Source organism: Trematomus bernacchii, unplaced genomic scaffold, assembly GCF_902827165.1.
Source record: "Trematomus bernacchii unplaced genomic scaffold, fTreBer1.1, whole genome shotgun sequence".
NCBI lineage: Eukaryota > Metazoa > Chordata > Actinopteri > Perciformes > Nototheniidae > Trematomus > Trematomus bernacchii.
In genome coordinates, this window is record NW_022987739.1 from 16,372,756 (window position 1) to 16,392,039 (window position 19,284).

Below are 19,284 nucleotides of genomic sequence, written 5' to 3' on the forward strand. Positions count from 1 at the left end.
CCCCATTGAAAGGCATTTTCTCCTTCAAGAGGGATTATTCATCAAACGGCTTGTTGGACCACAAAAACTAAGCCTAACCAAATAAAATAGGATTTGTACATGGAATAGAGTGGAAAAAAGGTAAACATGGTCATTATAAATACTGCGCAATTGATTTACTGTTTGTTTTTAATCAATAAAATCTGATTCCTTCATATACGAATGTACCCACAACAGAATCACAACGCCAACGACATACCGTACTGGGCGATATTCTTTGTTTTGTCTTATTGTGAAACCTCAGTGTCCTCAAACACTGTGAGGTTACAGAATATCTTGAGCAGCCAGAATTGCTTAAAGAGGATGGAAGTGGTCATGAATCTCAGGAGGTTTCCCAAGCGGTTGCCGTTTCAACTTTGTTAAATTGGAGGACAATAGTATGTGCTACATAATATTTACACGATAAAAAAAGCTAAAGTAATAGTCTGGAGAGACTCACTTTAAGGAACACGTTATGCCTGTCACTGAATTTGGAAAGGGAAAACTAGGGGGACTGATTCTAATATCCAGGTCAAGAATTAAAGTTGTTAGCTTGGAAAGCAAAAGCGCAAGTGATAATGTATGCCTTTAAAAACAATCTTTGGAGGAGTACTCATTTCTGCTAATGGATAAATTACTCCACTTTACCCTGAAGAGCTTTTAAAATACCTAGAATGATCTTTGCATGACTGGCTACAACAATAGGGTACAAATGTTGATACTTTAGTTTTAAGTGCATAATCAACACCTTATACAAATAATTGCTAACGACCAACTCTTAGGGTTGTAATTTGCCTCTCTGTCTAACCTAAATGGAGTCTGAGCAATAGCCTGCATCTGTGAGGGAGACTGAGAAATAAAGCAGACTCAGAGGAGGCTGGATGAATTCATTAAGAAAAACACACTCTCTGTTGATTAAGTAAGCGATTGGAGCTGCCTGAGAGCAGACGGCCTGACGGTGGTCTGGCATTTTGAGCAAATCCATCTGGCTGGATTAAGGACTGGATAGTTCCAACAAAAATGGTGCAGTATATAAAACCATGTGTCCTGTGGATCTACCCGTCAGAGGGAGAAGCCTGTTGCCCAGGATCTGGGTGACAAGTGGGTGCCAGTGTACTGGGATGACAGGACTTTGGGGCCTTTGTACAGCGATACAACATAATAAATCCAGTTTCCAAAACCATGTGCAACCTCAAAGGGTAGAGTGGCAGAGAGGCTGATGAACGAAAGAGAGAGGAGACAAAGATTACTGGCAGCCATATTGTAAGACTTTGCCTTTGCATCCTGGCTTGGGCCTGAGTTGCTGGACCAATGCCGCAGAGTTAAGCCATCAGTCTGTTTTCCCTGAAAAGCACAGAACACACTCCAGAGGAGGGGCAAAAAATAGGTGGTGGGTCCGAGTGTGCATGTGTACTGAAAGAACAAAACCTGTCTACAGCCACACTGGCGGCACCATGAGGATGTGACGATCATTACTTGGGTCCTCTTTTTTTTAAAGGATTGGACATTTTTTCTAATAATGCATGCTAGATGCAAACATCTAAGTATAACCCAGGTATTAGAATTGATCCAACCCCAATTTGAACCACATTTAATGGAAATCTGACCAATAGTTGTCAATGTATTGGAGAATTAAGTAACCCTTTGAGCCGAAGTGGGGCTTAGAAAAATCAAATGTATTTTGAATAACACATACGGTAGGTACCTAATCATTAAACTTCAGTCTACCAAACATGACAACTGGCAAGTTTATATTCCCTATAATTCATGCAGCACACTCACATTTCTGGTTAATTTGCAGTTTGGAATTTCATTTCGAGCCAGTGAGTAGCATGTAGCCCACAGATATGGCCAATTGTGATGACAGCGTTTGCAACACTGATGAAATTGCTGCTTGCCATTCTGATGTGAGGTTTGCCTCTGATGGCAGTGGACCCAGACTCTGTTCTCCATCAGCAGTGGTTAATCAAGCCAATGGCAGCCACAAGGCTGTCTGCTGGAGTCAGAAAAAACATTTGACTAAAGCTGCTGCTGAATGTTTCATTTGAACTTCATCTCTGGAAAGTAAGAGTGTTGGTGCACGTGAGCGATCATAGTGATGAATAGTCGTCCTCCGCCATAGGGTTGAATATAGTTCTGTCTACATAAATCTTTTTGTGCATTTATTCATCGTACAACATGCAATACTTGATATACCAGTCATGTTTCTACAAACCTGTGATGAGTGTCTACATTACAGCTACATTAAAGTATTTTTGAAATGGCATGAATTGGCCTAATCGAGGTTCTACAATTACATCAATTTTCCAATGTAACTGCAATGTGCTGTGCATTTGCATGGCACCTTCACAGCAGGCAAAGAAGACCAAACTGCCTTGGAGATGGAGGTCTATTATGTTGAGCTCACAGAAGTTTTTGTAGCAACACTCTGCTACATTGACTCAGTATTGAAATCTCGCATTAAAAAACATGTAAACATTCCTGTTTTTTTTACCAACCATGCTACTGAAGAATGGTGATGTGCTTTAAAACCATACCTACCATATATTTTGCTGAACACTTCCTGCTGTTGCTTTAGAGTAAGAGCTCTCCATCAACCAAGCAGTGGAAAACGTACATTATGAAGCAGTTACAACAATGGCTGATTTCAGGCTGGAACATGCTTTTTCCACAATGTATGAAGGACCAACATTTGATGTGTCAACTAACCATGATCAAAGTGAAGACAAGTGTGTATAGTATTTCCCAATGGCCCCACTTGAAAGCAAAGTGAAAAACCTGTCGCCACAGAGATTGGACTGATGGTTAACAGTAAATACGTGTAGTAATAAGTAATGGTGGTGATACCATGCCAACAGCAACACAAAAGGATATTAAAAACCTAATGGCTGCATACAGAAGTAAGAAATGTTTTTTGTGGATTGATTAGTTGCAGTAAGAACAAGGGGATGGTGACAAGGAGTCATACGAAGATGTTTCAGTGGAATGGAGAAAGAGATGATTTATTTGACATCTTAACAGAAAACAGGAGCAATAGGGAGAGTTCAGCACGCTTGTGAAAAAAATGCATTAGGAATAATTTAGAAAAACTGCATTGTTTGATAAGCTAAAAGAACCCTATATAAAAGGCACGGCAACTCACAAAGTGTAAACCCAGTAGCTAGATCAACTAGGTAACATAATTTAATGCAAATTGATAGAATCTATAACCGTTTTGAAACGCATTATACATTATAAAGTGGTATAAAAAGTAGGGATGCTCCAATCGATCGGCCGCCGATCGTTATCGGCCGATATTCACTCTCTGCCGATCGGTCGGTGCTCTCTATAAAGGCCACATGACGTAAAATACATGACACTTTTCTCTGTGCGCGGCAAAACAAGCTCGCCAAAATGGCTTCACCAGTCTGGCAGTATTTTAAGGTGTCCGAAAATGACAATAAAATAGCGTTATGCAACGTGTGTGAAGCAGAAATCCTGCAGCTCCACCCGCTGTGACGGACCGGTGAGCAGAGCAAAACACACATTAAGAGTTAGACCTAACACACTTAGCTATTTGATCTACCTCTGGAACAAGCTAAACTAGATATAAATATATGTATTCTTCACTGTCGGGTCACTCATTACTGGATCAGTGAGCTGCATGAGATACTGACAGGCTGTCAGGAGAGGGAGAGAGGCTCCCGTTATTTCTCCCGTGTTATTATTATTATTACATGTTACTTATTAGACGCTTTTATCCAAAGCGACTTACATACTCAATACTATCCATGTTATTATCCAAAGTTAATGTAAACTTGAATAATGTACTTCATTTGAATGTAATAATTATGTTGGTTGTTGTTTGTGGAAGCGCCAGTGAATGAGCCCCATTAACTGAGTTTTAAACATCCCTTTAAAAAAAATGGAAGATCCCCATAGCCCCCACCCACTCGATCGGATCGGCGATCGGTATCGGCCGATACTGATTCCGGCGATCGGCCTCAAAATTGGCGATCGGAGCATCCCTAATAAAAAGGGGTAAACTGCAGAGTTTAGGATGTTAAATGAACCATTATTGCGTTCATCCTAAATACTGCCCTTTATCCTGTGCAAAAAAGCAACAACCATTTCATCAATATTATGTACTGCACATAGTAAGAATTGGAAACTGAAAATACCAGTAGCACTTGAACAAAATGAAGTCTCCTCTTACTCAGAGCTTGGCTGATTGAAGCCCATTCGCAATATATGGTAGACTCACATACATGGCACAATACCACAGATACTCGTATTACTAATTATCTCAGGTTGTTATAGAAATATGTGCAGCTATTATTCACAGTAACTGCCTTAGCAATGTGTTGGCCAGGTCACTCAAGCTGTCTCTGAGGAAAATGCCGTGCCATGCCAGGTTGAGGTTGTAGAAAACATAATTCCACCCGAACACAGCTCGCAGCTACTCCCAATGTTCTGCCAAATGCCAGCTATTATATACTTACCCTCCAAGGGGTTGGCCTGAGAGGCAGCCTGTGATTTCTCATCAATCTCCACTGTTTTGCCTCCTATTTGAAATTAGTCATCGGTGAAAGGTGGAAAAAAAGTTGTTGCACGGCCAAAATTTAGCATGCGAACATTGAATCAGAGAGGAACATGCTCACAACCACACATAGGTTCACACTTATACCCACACCATCGCCAGGCATTATAGCTCTCTAGTCAGCTGTCTGCCAGTAATGATCCTTCTCTGGCAGCGTGTGCTCGCAGCATGAATATGTCGCTAACCAGCTGCAGTCACACCGCTCACACATCTGCTTTTCATATGATGTACTTGGTACATTCTGAAGCACATTCTCTCCTTGCAATTTATTGTATACCTTTCATCCCATCCCTTGTGTTCAGGGTCTCTGAATGGGACACTGTTGCAGTTAGTTAGAAAGTGTTTGCAGACTAAACAAAGAAAAAGGCTGTGCAGCTGGCCAAAGATTACTGGGTGGATAGTGCAGCAGAGAAAGCGTAAAGATGGCACTCTACACAAATGTTACATTGTTGAACCTTTATCAAATAACTGAAACGTTCTTATTCTGGTATCATCTATCAAATACTCTCAGTCACCATCTGGGTATTGGGCGGGGATACTACCCACTATAACGTGAAATAATGTTACCTTGTTCTTCAATGTGACCTGCATTTTCACCTCTCCACCTGAAGAGAGACATGGCTGAGTGGTATAAGGATGGGAGAGAGGGTGGTGAAAGGGAAAGTGACAGCATTAAACCAGCTGGAGGGGCTGACAAAGGAGTCTTTTTAGTGGCAATCCTGATTGGCACCCAAGGCTGTCCCTTGACTCATAACACTTTAATATGCAGTTCAATAACCATTTCTCCCCTCATCCCCTCCTCTGTTCTTCCACATAGGGATTAGAGAAACATGGCTCCTCCTAACAAGAAATGTGAGTGGCAGGAGGTTACTAAAGGAGGGAGAAAATATGCCAAACACGACAAGACCACCAGCAGAACAGAGCAAATTAGAAAAGTGCCCATGCCAAAATAACTACTTTTATTTCAGCGTCTGAAGAAAGTAAAAAGCCTCACTCTCTAAAATACTGCAAGTCTGCAAATCTGACCACACCAATCATTTCTAACGAGATTATTAAAGTACAGATGGAGTTACAGTTAAATCACACCAGCCTTAATGCCATATGTTTTAAGAAAAAGTGTTCATCAAGAAATGGTTCCAAATTTGAACTTGCTCCGAGAATGTAAAGGAATCAACAAGAAATATAAACTTGAAATGATGGTAATAGTTTCTAAACAACTAGCAAGCATGTATGCAGTATGACATACACACCATGGAATGCAGAGTTTCTCCAATTCACCTTTAATGCCAGTCATCACTCTCAAACCAGTCGTATGATTTTGTCCCAAAACACAATAAATGTTCAATTTCAAACCGTATGTTGTTTATATTGACCACCATTTCATAAATAAGGTTGACAAACCACCCTGGGTTTTTTCTGAATGTGACATCTTGTGTATCTTAATGTAAAGTTACACTACAGTAAAAAAAAAAAAAGGAATACACAGGTTATTGAATCATATTATCTAATACTGCAAACTAAATAAAAGTAGATTGATTATATGACTTCCATGAGCATTATTATTATTTCTTGTTTTTTTAGGGCATTCGGTTCAATGTATCCTGTTTTGAACCCCGAAAGAATCAAGAACGGTTAAAACCCAAACTCATCCAACCATAGTTGTGGGGGAAACTTCTGAAGCAATTGGAGTCAGGACTCACGAGGAGAGCTGGAGCTTTGATGGCAAACACTGACGGTTTATTTGGAGCTTCGACCGGAGAATTCACACGACATGTCACGGGCCACAATCTGACCACAGGGTAGAGATGCCACAATCAATTCTGAAGAACCCTCCTGTAGCTCGAGGTTTTAACTAGTTCAGAGTGTAATAATCAACATTCTTCAATAGATAGACTAAACAGCTGAGGACACTGAATCCCATTTGTTGTCGCTTATGGCTCTGAGTCATCTACACCCCGAGAAGGATGTGTTCCAGGTGTCCCACAACAATAACTATCTCTCACCGAGAGTTGCCCGGTCATAAACTGGTAACAACAACAAACTGCTAGGGCAGCGCCTCCTTATGGGAGATAGCGGCTTATCAAGGTTGGTCAGCTGCATCAGAGGACGAAAGATGACATGCAGGGGAAATTATTCCCCAACACTAGTGTTAAGGGTCATTTAAAAATAAGTATAATCATTCAAATGTTTTGGGGACTTCTTTCATCATATTTGATTCATTTCTCAGTAAAGCAAAACTCTCCCGAGGCAGTGTTTACTGGAAGATCCTTCACATGTTTTTAACTCGACTAATTCAACACAACACATTCAATATAATTTGCGGAAATTGCATATATTTAAGTCATTATGAAAAGATGAGGTTAACAGCTGAGGAACATCTGGTCACTGACCTTTTCCCCAACAACCTTCTCTAATAATGTATTATTACAGATCAGAAACAAACATAGCCTATACTTTCTTATTTCCATTTGCCTAGTCACACAGAGGTTTAGGGATTGTTCCTCTCACTAGGGCAATATGATAATGGAGGAGATGCAGTGCAGCTCCTCGATGATGGTTTCTCTGCAGCATGTAATACTGTAGCATTGGTACTGAATGTGTGTGCTGCTTGAGAGCTGAAAATAAAATCAGAACAGATCTGGCAAACACCAACAAAATGGCTAAAAGTGACCAGCTGAAAAAGGCCAAGTCTCTTCCTGTAAAGGGTTGTGAAAAACATCAAGACTGCAAACGCTGGCAAGCAACAATCCTCATCATGGAGGAATCTCCCTTGAGGAAGTAGAATACTTCAACTCCTCTCAGACTATCAGATAGTGGTGTGGTTGTGCAACACTACCTAAGGAAAATTACCAATTTCAGGTTCAACAGTCATAGGTAGCTGTCCAGTGACTTTCATCATCACGCACCATACTGCTGTAAAATGACCTGAAGAGAGCCAGCTCCAGATACAGCTGCTGTGAGGGCTTAACAAGAGTGCCATCCTGTGGTAAAGTGAAACAACACTAATCAGAAGCCCCAGACTAAGCAGCACTTCACTTCATCAGGAAACTGGGACGTGTTATCTTTGACTGAGCGCATCATTCAAAACGCTTGAAATGTTTGGATTTCCATTAGGGCAGTGTAACTTATAGTATGACCATAACACTTTCTGCTTAGTATTACTACTAATGATGTATGTACTTGTGTTAGTGTTCCGTCTTTTACTTGGTACTTGATCATGTGTGTATGTTTAGGATAATAATACATATCTACATATTTCATTAAGGTAAGGATTTCTGAGGAGTGGAATAATTGTTGTCGTCTTTTTTAAGTTAGTAATAATATTCATGGTACCTTCAATTGTGCAAAAGAGGCATATCCACTAGTGGATTTTGGAGCCTAAAGGAAGTGATGATCCTGAGACTCTAATCACCTCTTAATTAAAATAAGTTCCAAATATAAGTGTACTCCTGTGCTAAAAATACAGCTGAGGATAAACCGTATAAAAATCACATACTCATTCAAATACAGTGTCTCTATTTGAGTTACTTCCTACTTACTTTGTGATGAAGACCGTGGAGTTTTCTTTGCTCTTAGTGAAGGTGATGGGGAGGAACCTCAGTGTGATGTTCACCTTTCTGCCGTGGGCTGCCAGCTTCTTTGCCTGTGAAACAGAAAGTACGGATAGCAGAGTAAAGCATTTGATTACACTACAGTATTAGAGCTGAAATCAGTTTATTCACTAACTTACTCACCTAATAGGGCAAACATTTTGATAAACAAATGGTTTTTCACATATTTACTGGTTTCAACTCAAGTTCTTTGTCTTCAATGGATATAAACTGAATACCTTTGGGTTAATGACAAAAAATGTTGATTTGAGCTTTAGGAAATTATGTATTTTACAGACGAAATCTATAATTGACTCAATAAAATAGTTTATAAAAAGTTAGATAGGATAGGATAACTCTATTATGAAATTAATGATTGGTTGCAGCCCTTAACATTATGCACAGCATTATATAGCATTATAGAGTTTAGTATTTCTACACATGAAGATTGAAAAGCTGCAAGGAGACCTTTCCTAAAACAGGATGCTTTTTGATTTTCTTTTTTGCCTCAGACAGGCGGACATTTTAGATCAAAGGAAAAAACTGTAGGGGATTTCTCCAAGTATACATACCAATCTGCTCTGCATCAATACATCTGGCATGTTTCATTAACAATTAAAGCAAAGATGAGATGAGATTTATCAAAAGCTATTGCAATACAAGGCTACTAAAGATTACTGCACTTGCTATGTTCAATTCCAAAGGCTTATCACGTGCCAAGCTGTTGTCTCTCACTGAGAATGAGACTCTTCATTTTTGATTGATCTGTGGCCGCTGAGGCAGCCGCTTTCTCTGAAAATCCCATAAAAAGAACAAGCTTCAATCCAGGCTAACAACTACCATGCTTTCAGAGTGACAGCTGATTCAGGCGAGAGCTGGCGGGGACACTCAGTGATACATAAAATGAATGTGTGTGGTCTGGAGCAATCGCAGTAAGATGTCCATAACTAAAGCTGCAATTTATACAAGTTAAGCAATAAAAGCATCAAAATAAAAATATTGAGATACTGCTGTAGAAATTGGCAAAGCTAGGTATTTCATATTATTGTTTCCATGTACGTTCCACTTATTTAATCTTATATAACAATAGACTGGTGACATGTATATGAATATCATTTTGCTATAAAGGCAACATTCAGTTCTTCTTTTTAAGTTGTTCAGTTTTATTCTGAGAAGGATCTGCACTTAAGACAGCTCAGAAATAATTTGCCTCAAAATCATTCACTTTTATTCCTACTCAGAAACATAAAAAGAAATATAGTGTGGATCTTAGAAGACTGCAGTACAGAGAAAGAAATTACCACATACCTGCACAATAGGGAAGATTAAGCCAACGACTTTCATAAAAACACCAGTAATAAAGCTGGCTTTCAGTTTGTTTTTGATCACACTCCATGTTCTCTTGGTGCACCTGGCACTAAAGCCTCCTTATTGTATGATTCATCCGATGCACCTCGACTTACGGCAAAGAATGCGTTTCCTGCTTCAGTTTTGGTCAAATTGTTTTCAGTCAGATTCCTATTATTTTATCCCTGTGATTTTTATCAGAAACATGTTTTACATAAATATATAGTCCTCTCCTTGCTTTGTGTGAAACATATTCAGTTTCTGAAATGCTATAAGCTTTTAAATCATACCCTGTATTGGAGTAATTACTATTTTAGCTATGATATGGTGCTGAGATGGATTTTCAGCACTCAGGAGAATGATCTTGGCTTAGCAAATATTAAGTGTTTCCTTTTTGCAAGGCTAACATATGAGCACGAGAGACAACAATAAAGAGAGGACCATCTGCTCTTAGTTCCTAAATACCAAAACAATTAACTTCATAAATGTTATGACTTGAAAGAGATAAAACAACTACCTAATAATGTGGGAATGGTTTGTTCACACATGCAGCTTATTTTCGTTTGGTACAAAACAATCTTCAACCTGTTTGAGGTTTATTTTTTAATTAGACAAACCAACTGATAGCTTTGGATAGATGATGAAAACAAACTGTTTTTGGTAGTGAAAAACAATAGTTTGGACACTTCCTTATTGACCACGATCACTGCTTTCTACTGTATTCCTACAGCTAACAAGAGAGGTGGGTGCAAAGCTAACTTGTTAAGTATATTAAAACATTATTTACAGCAATTTTAACACGGTTGCAGTCTGCTGTTGCATTTTATGGCTTTTTTGGTACGTTTCTTTTACCTGTTGATCCGTGGAATAGTGTGAAACTAAGACAAAGTTGCAACCGTTTGCACAAAATAAACAATATGTGGGCCGAGCAAACTCCTGAGGTAACCTTAGAGGTACAGTTCAAAATACAACATACTTTTAAAGTGGAGCGAGGAGTCTGGATGAGCTTGTCTCTGGTGGCACCGTCTGCAAAGCGTCCTGTGTCCTCCAGGAGTCTGTAGTCTAGAGAGCAGGTAGGGGACAAAAGGTAAACACCAATACCCAAGTAAAAAATAAGCATTTGTGTTTGTAACACGAAACATTAATACAATCTGTACCAGTTATAATTTTTTCTTATGCTTAAAGAAACACATATCTGCTGCCAACAATGACAAAAATAATATTCTTCACAATTTTCTGGTACATTTTACTTGAAGTGATGATTGCTCTTCAATAAGTGTTTTTGTGTAATCCAGTAATAAGGCGTATCCCGGTGTTAATCATATTCAGGATATGTTTACATTAGAAAAGAGAAATAGGGTTAAAATATCACTGCATCAAACATTGTGATGTTTACAAAAACAAACCAGAACTGGAAGATGAGTAACAGAAAATATAAATAAGGTATTATAAGGTATACATGCAACAGCAGGCCAGGAGTACACCAACTAGCATATTCAGGTATCTCATAAACAGGATATGGTGTTTACATGCTTCAATTCGACAGTCAAGCTAAAACGTTTTTTTCTGTCACGGTAGAGAGTACAGAAGATGCTCACCATTTAGAAGTGTCATTTCATCAAAATGTGAGAGGGTCACAAAGGCAGATTTATTTCGAATTCCATTGCATCCCGAATCTTGCTTATGTTTCTTCACGCACAGCAACCTGGGAAATGTACAGAAACAAAATGTGTTAGACAATGCCTCAATTGTTTACAGGAATTTGGTTTGGCTTCATTTCAGCTTGTCTAGACAGTGCTCGAAGAACAGCAGTAAGAACACTGGACAGAGAAGGATGGAAGATAACATGCAAATGTTATCTAAGGACTGATGGTCTGCGGAACTGAGATGGACAAATATAAACCCCTGCCTAAAGCAAATAACCAGCGCTGCACATGGACAAACACTAGATAAGCTAAAGAGGTTATCATCATTCCAGAAAGGTTTTTCATATCTGGGTGCTAGGAGAAAGACCGAGGGAAAACAAGATGATGTTTCCTTGATTCAGACATTTGTGGACAACATGGATCAACTGCTGACCCAGACATAAACACAGCACCAGAGGAAGCTGGCAGCATTTTGGCTCCACTTACTAATACCAACTGACACGCTTTAGCCCTCACCAAGTTTTACTAAAAGCAAATCTGACAGTGTGACAGCAGGATCAGACTACAATACATCATATCATAGTGATTCCAGTTTAACCCTCCTGTTATCCTCAGATTTACTTTACACCCTTTATCCTCTGGGGTCAATTTGACCCCAGTAGTTTAAACTCAAGACAATGATCATATTCCACATTTTAACCAACTCTGGTGCTTTAGGTATCTTAGTCAACTACCTAAATAACCATTTAAATAAAACATTACCCCAACCTCCCCCCCCACAGACCCCTTTATACATCCAGAATTCCTATTATGTGACTATCGACAAATATATAAATCACCATAAAATCTCACTGACTGAAATAAAATGTTAAAGTAAGATCTTTTTGATGTTGTTAAAGGACCAATAACTAAAGCAGAGGGTAGTTTTTTTATTACAATGATACATTTGCATGTAATAGTCACCTCAATATCATCCTACACAATCAACACAAATATGTGTAAAATATTGACATTTTATATGTTTTATACTACTAAAACAGCCTGGGGTCAAATTGACCCCAAGGAACACCGATGCGTACAAAGTGCGTACAGGACATTTATCATGTTCATTTTATGTTTACCCATTAGTCCTCACTAAATTAGGAAAAGTCATGAAGTACTAAGCAAAACAAATAATGTGAACCATTTTTTTAGATACGTTAAACATTGAATAGGGTCAAATTGACCCCAAGGATAACAGGAGGGTTAAGTTATTAACACGAATCTAGTAACATACTCATAAAGTCCATAAGATTAACCATAAAAAGAGTAAAACACATAACAGTCGGTTTTTTTTCTTCGTTAACCTAACGCTATAGTGTTGGTTAGGCTAAACATTTCAATCAGAAAGCTTCTATAATAAACAGCTTAGAATACTAATCAAACAAACACTGAATTAAAAACATTAATCACTAAAAAAGGACACCTACACATAACTCACCACATGGACATTTAGAAAGCTAACATTTGTTTTAGAAAAAACGGTTTGGTTTGGTTTTTGATATCACTCCCTGGTTCCTTTGTTACTTCAGTTAATGACCTTAATAAATATTCCAACCCAGCAATTCGGCACTTTTTGACGGAGCGGAATTTTCAAACATCACTGAAGCCAAAATAATTATAAAAGGGGCTGTTATTTGCTTTCTGAAAGATCCAACTAAAAAAATACCAGGCATGGAAATACCCATTTTTTTTTGAAGACAGGTATTTGGCCAGTGACAGACAAATACGGTAAACTCAGAAACTATATCAAAGGAATGCTGAATGATGCCTGAAACAACATGCAGCCATGGGAGACAGGGGAAGTACATCCCCTGGTGCCATGACCTTCAATCTGCCATTAAGGACTGAAAGGTGAAGTCGTAAAAGCTTCAGCATCCACAGAATTTAAGTATTAGGCCATGGACGATCGCCATTATCTGCAGCATGTTGTTGCTGGACATGGAACAGTAAAGTCCTGTCAGTAAGAACAGAAACAAGTAATATGTTGATGCAAGCAAAGACAAAAGACATTTTTTGTAACTATTTATTTGAATCATACTTCAGAGGTTTTAGTTTTTTTTAAATCAGAAAAAGCAGAACCTTTTTTGAGTTTTCATTAGAGATATCTCACACAAAAGACTAAGCTTTTATGCTTCATGAAATATAATCAGAATCAGAAACAGGTTTATTGCCAAGTAGGAATTTGCCTTGGTGTACATGGTGCATACATAAACACAGTTTAATAAGATCAAATGTATGTATGTATAAATAATTGAAAATATTATACTTTAAGATATAGAAACATGCTTACATGTTATCTGGATATACAAAAAAAAAAAAAACTAAGTGCAGTATACTATTGCTAAGTAATAATGACGTATAAATAATATCGGTCAACTATTGACACTAAAGTAATTGGTTCAATGGATTTTCTAAGAATGGACCAAATGTTGTTATTTGTTCTATCCTTATAGGGTTATCAGTATCACCAATAACTAAGGGCAAAATGACACTTAAGGGAATTCAAACAAGTGTCTATGAATCAGACCCTATGGATTAAGTCCTGTCACATTAAAAAAGGGGGGTAATAAGCTAATTCAATTCTAAAGAGCTGACTTTGACTAAATGTGCAACATTTCCACCCTCTCACATGTATAAAAAAAGACAAAAACACATTAAGTAGTAATTGTGTTGTTGTGTGTCACCTCATGTGTTAATTTGTCAGTAAAACAACTGCATTTCCTTGAACAGCGATCTCACCTGCAGGAGTGGGCCAGGCAGGCAGGACATCTGTACTTCGCCTCCTCTGATCCACACACTCCACATCTGCAGACAGACAACATGTCAGCAGGGGCACACACATGTGCGGGCAGTTTTACAGGTGAATTGTAACAAAAAACACAGGCAACAAAGAGAAAATAACAACCTACCTTTAAGGAAACCAGCATAACAGAAAAACATACAAACATCAGCGGAAGTAATGACAGTCAGTCATTAGAGTGAGGGCGAAATAACTCCTAGAACAAGAGGAGTGTGCTAACGTTGTTACTAACGTTAGCTAACTAGCACATACGGCTATTAAGCGTGCTTTATTGTTATTTATATGCTCCTATTCATATACGTATAATTTATACAATGGTGAGAACGAACACACATTAAAACCATCATGAAGCTGTGTGCTAGCTGAAGTTTGGAGTTTTATAATGACTTCCTGTCTGTTAAAGCACTTACTTGCAGAGAGATATCTTTCTTTTGCTCGCTTTCAGCTCTTCTTCTTTGTCGCTGTTTTCCACCTGGCTGTCCATGGTTGACATTATGTCTGTTGCTGGGACTTTTACAGAGCACATGAGAGAAGTGTAGCCGCACGTTGGACACAGCTCCGCGGCTTCAAAACAAACTGTCTTCCGCCGGAGGCCAGCGGCAGCACGTGGAGGGGAGTTCCGGTTAGAGACCAGCTCAGTGGCGCCTCCCGGTGTTAGTGGGGGAGAACTACACCTTCATTCAGTGGCGTCAAAGTAAACACACTATCAGCTAAAATAACACTGAGCTGATGCGAAGAACATCTGTCCAAATACAGTATAATGCAAGTGCTATTGGAACACATTTGCAAAAAGTTTCCTCAGACAACATTGAAATGTATTGTCTTGTTTTGCTAATAGTAAGTAAACAATCTTGTAGGAAAATAACAACAAATGCTATTACTGCAGCTGCGGAATGTTTTTTTATGACCACCATGTAACTGCAAGTGTTTATGATTTCAACAATACTTGGTGTTTTTTCCAAGTTTAGTTCCTCACCTCAAATACTGTATGCATATACAGGATGAGTTTATTGGGGTTGGAGTCATTGCAGATTTATATCTGTATTTCTTTAAGGAATGTGCAAGTGTGAGAGAAATTATTTGCACAAACCACATCTGATCAGCGGTTTCACTGAGTTACGTGCATCTAGATATGTTGCAGTTCAGATAGAAAACCTATGCTAAAGGGATTGCCATAAGAGGCATGTAAGTATATAAAATGTACAATTAACATAACATTGTGTTGATCATCTTTCCCCAATATAAATAATATAAAATAAAATACACTTATCTAAAATTCAAGAGCATTTGAGGATATTTTACAAGTCCAAGCATTTCAAAAACACTACAAAACCATTTGTGGATAAAAATGCTCCATTTATTTGTTTGACAACATATTTATTATTTACACATTTGCATCCACCTTTATCCTGCACAAACTTTATATAATTACACTTTGTTCAAGGTAACATAACTTAATATGATGAATGGGTTTTTGTGTAATCTGACTGGCTCTATGTAGCTGCCAGTGAACCTAACCAACCACCACTGACTAAACCAAAATGACAGTATGATAAACATACAGTCACAGGCGTGAACACACAAACACACCGTTAACACATAAATACTTTTTTAGACTGAGTTGTGATGGACCAAATAGTTCTCTGAGAGTATAACTTACTGTGGTACAGTAATGTGAACACAAACAAAAAAGGATATAAATAAACATACAGTATGCTGTCCATATATACACAGGAAATGTAAAACTCACTGATGAAACATTCTGTTTTGCAGCACCAATGATAGGTTTCCCCTGAAGAACCTACCACTTAAAAGGAAAGGCTACAATAAAATGTAGTGTATAAAAAAATGGTTCATAAATTAGAAATGACCAAATGAACATAAGTACTTAGACAAAAAAACAAATCTTGATGTAACCGGTACATACAACACAAAGGCAAAAAAAACACTAATTTGATATTAGCAACTATCTAGAAAGCAATTGACCAAGTAGAGGTAGAGCACCATCTGTCAAGATGTACGGGTCATACTGGGCAGGACCGAAGGAAGTTAAATCAATGTATCATATACATGTAGCCTTTGATCGGAAAGTGAAATATCAAGCAGTCACACATTATGCACATGCTATTGCACTCATAGAAAAACTGTGGATAGACAGTGCTCCTATGTAGAGGCCTGGCACGCTCCTTCGGGTTAGGCCTCTGTTGTGGATGTCTGGGTGCGCTTGGGCGTGAGGGGGGGGTGTGATTTTTGAGGTTAGAATAGGCTGCTGCTAAGTGAGACCCTGGCCTGTGATCAGGGAGTGATGTCTGTACAGCCAACCTAAGCACCGTTTGACTAATTATCAATGAAAAACATACTTTTGTACATACAATTTATGATAAATATTGGTATACACCTCTCCTTTGGCCTTCTTGGCCCGGATGTTCCGGAGAGATTGAGTTCTTCCATGTAAGCGTGCTTTTGATTGTACATGGGGCAGTTGTTGCTCGCATAGTGGATTACAACACTGTCAGAGACACTTGCTCTTTGGTAGGCAGCTTTTGCAACAGCCTTGCATTTTAATAGTTCATGTAATTTGTTACAGGGTTCAAAGGAAGCAGACCGGACCGATTTCTATACGTCGCTGACTAGTGGGCTGTGATGTGGGAAATTCCTGTATGCTCACAATCGGAAGCTGACGACTGTCCTGAGAATGGAAGAAGAAACGTGACTGGTGCCAGCTGCCATCTTGGATCTGAAGAAGGATGCGTAGAGGAGACAATACAAAGTGATTAATCTTACATTTGATAGAATATATTTTAATAAGTATTTCATAATATTGCAAAAACATTTCTCTGTCATGATCATTACCTTGCACTCGTCTTGCAGCACATGTGGTTCAAGTAGTGTGTCTTTCTCAAACATCTGTTTGTTCCAGCCCTGAAACCGTAGGGTGCCGTTTTCTCGTTGTGAGGGTCCGGTGGAGCTGAGGCTGCCGGTGGTGCCGTAGGGAGGGTCGTTCAGGCAGTGGAGCATGATGCTGTGACTGGCTTCAGTGCTCAGTAAGTGGAGGAACTTCATTTGGACTTTCCCTACCCCAAACACCATCTGTGGTTGAGAGCAGAAACAGTGTGCTCAGTCTGCCTTTATAATTTAAAATTCAGTTTGAAAAGTTGGACACAACATCCAACAAAGTCAAGCTTAAGGACGAGCCAAGGGTTTTTGCAGTTAAGTTACTAAATTAATCTGAATTAATCCCATTGTTGTGTATTGGTGCTAGGTTTCCATCCAAATTAATCGCACATTTTAACTGAATGTCAAGAAAATTAGAAAAACTAAATGTGAATTAAGGCATGTTAAGATTACTTTTATACAACCAATAATAGTGTTTCTTTGAGGTAAAAAGAGGTATAGCAGTCATTTCATTTTTCTAGTCAGAACACTGCAGACGAGATGATGTAATTGAAATTCAAAATGTGCATTAAGGAAGTAGACGAGAAAACACTTAATTGAAGTTCAAACAATCAACTGACATGGATGGGGACGGTTTACACTAAGCATTAAAATGGTCCTTTGTTTTATCTAGTACCTTGACATATTCATGTTCATCTTTGTTCCACTTTAATGTTACCTTATCAGAAGCCACTGGATGTACACAGGTCTGCCCTCCTGCGGTAAAGTTGCAGAAGACCTTGAAGGCATCAGAGGTACAGCCCAGGTTTGGATCAATCCAGAACCAACCTAACAGTTGGCGAAGAGAGGACAGACGGAGACAGGAAAAGCAAGACAGGAATTTTATTAATAAAAAACGCATATGCCTAAAATCCTCTCATCCATCCCCTCAGTATCAGGTAGATGAGACTCACCATCTTTCAGCTTGTGATCACACTCGATCAGATCTTTACAGACACGAGCCGGGTTCTCCCTCGTGCCCAGAGGCGTTTTGATGCTCTCAATCACGCTGCTAAGGTAGTGTAAAGTCTTAAGGATCTCTGTATTCTGCTCTGGAAGGCTCATCTCTGTGTTCTGGTAACTCTGGTAGAGAACGGAAAAGACAGCGTTTGAGACTCCAAAGATCAATATTACACTTGCAATACCAACAAAAAGTAATTGGTATGTCCTCGCAATAAGGAATCCAGCCATTCACCCCCTCAACTGCCCGAGCGTATTAGTGCCTTACCTCTGTCCCCAGGGCAGCATTTGACTCAGATAGACCGTAGATTGCTGAGTCGACATACATCTGCCTCTGTGGATTCAAAGTCAACAGTTATAAAAGTTGAATAGAATAAGAATACACCCTAATACCACAGCAACGTAGTAAAATAAGTCTTGCATCAAAAAGTCCCTGACATTCCTTTCTTAAGTAGGGGGAAGAATAACACATTCTTCCCAGCATAAACACTACGGATATCACATACAGTAAGGTGTATAAACAAAAAGAAAGATATCTGGTGTAGTTGTTTTTCTCGGTTCTTGTGTTGTTTTTCTGGGGAATTGTTCCAACAGGAAAAGGTCATTCAGATAGCAGAAAGCTTTGTAATCCAGAAATTCTGACGGATAGGAAACGTGAAGAGGATTTTTATCAGGACCAGAAAAGGCTAAGCATTGATGACTGCCATCATCATTATATCATTGATATTTTTAAATCACTCCGTAAGAGCTGGACGATTTTCCCTGCAACTCTATGGTCCAAACCTTATGTCTTTCACATGAAATTAAAAACAAGTATCCAGCCTTCTAGCTGATCCTAACTACCTGTCTACATGAGTGACATACAGCACTTACTGTTGGACCAGGAGTCCCAGGGGGTCCCTAAGGTAGGAAGAAAGAAGACAAGATGAGTGACACAGTGACAACTGAGCCCAATGTGGTTGGTGTCAGATCACATTCTGTTAAAACATGTCTTTTACATAATGTAAGAGATAATGTACCACGAGATGAACCTTAGTGCTTTATAATTAGACATATATAGAGTATGTGAACTGTCGTAGAAAGCTGAAAAGTGGTAGTAAGGTTAACTTACACTTGGTCCTGGACTTCCCTGTGGTCCTTGTGGCCCCTGAGAATGTGAGAAAGAAAATGAGTGTTAACATGATGTAATAATAATGTATTCAGTTTATCCTGTTGGCTCTGTTGACCTGTGAAAACACCTTGCATTTATACCACATTAGCATGTGAGAGCTTTAAAATGTATTTGTATCGGATGTTGAAAGTGCAAACACACAGAGCAGAATGGGACCTAATTAACTTCTGGGAATGATGATTCATTTTCTCCTTTGA

The 19,284-nt window shown here is 38.9% G+C and overlaps 2 protein-coding genes across 2 annotated transcripts in view; both read right to left on the bottom strand.

Annotated features, from left to right (window-relative positions):
• znhit6 (zinc finger HIT-type containing 6) overlaps window positions 1-14,613 on the bottom strand; it is a 31,750-nt gene extending 17,137 nt beyond the window's left edge. The window contains exons 1-5 of the mRNA XM_034147365.1: window positions 14,433-14,613; window positions 13,962-14,027; window positions 11,133-11,239; window positions 10,511-10,596; window positions 8,137-8,240 (exon numbers count right to left, since the gene is read on the bottom strand). Coding sequence (XP_034003256.1) covers window positions 8,137-8,240; window positions 10,511-10,596; window positions 11,133-11,239; window positions 13,962-14,027; window positions 14,433-14,548 — 479 coding nt within the window. The 5' untranslated portion in view covers window positions 14,549-14,613. The remainder of the gene's footprint in view (window positions 1-8,136; window positions 8,241-10,510; window positions 10,597-11,132; window positions 11,240-13,961; window positions 14,028-14,432) is intronic.
• A 764-nt stretch (window positions 14,614-15,377) lies between these two features.
• LOC117496090 (collagen alpha-1(XXIV) chain) overlaps window positions 15,378-19,284 on the bottom strand; it is an 85,038-nt gene continuing 81,131 nt past the window's right edge. Inside the window, exons 54-60 of the mRNA XM_034147778.1 lie at window positions 19,028-19,063; window positions 18,790-18,816; window positions 18,185-18,250; window positions 17,871-18,039; window positions 17,636-17,745; window positions 16,876-17,112; window positions 15,378-16,759 (exon numbers count right to left, since the gene is read on the bottom strand). Of these exons, the coding sequence (XP_034003669.1) occupies window positions 16,613-16,759; window positions 16,876-17,112; window positions 17,636-17,745; window positions 17,871-18,039; window positions 18,185-18,250; window positions 18,790-18,816; window positions 19,028-19,063 (792 nt within the window). The 3' untranslated portion in view covers window positions 15,378-16,612. The remainder of the gene's footprint in view (window positions 16,760-16,875; window positions 17,113-17,635; window positions 17,746-17,870; window positions 18,040-18,184; window positions 18,251-18,789; window positions 18,817-19,027; window positions 19,064-19,284) is intronic.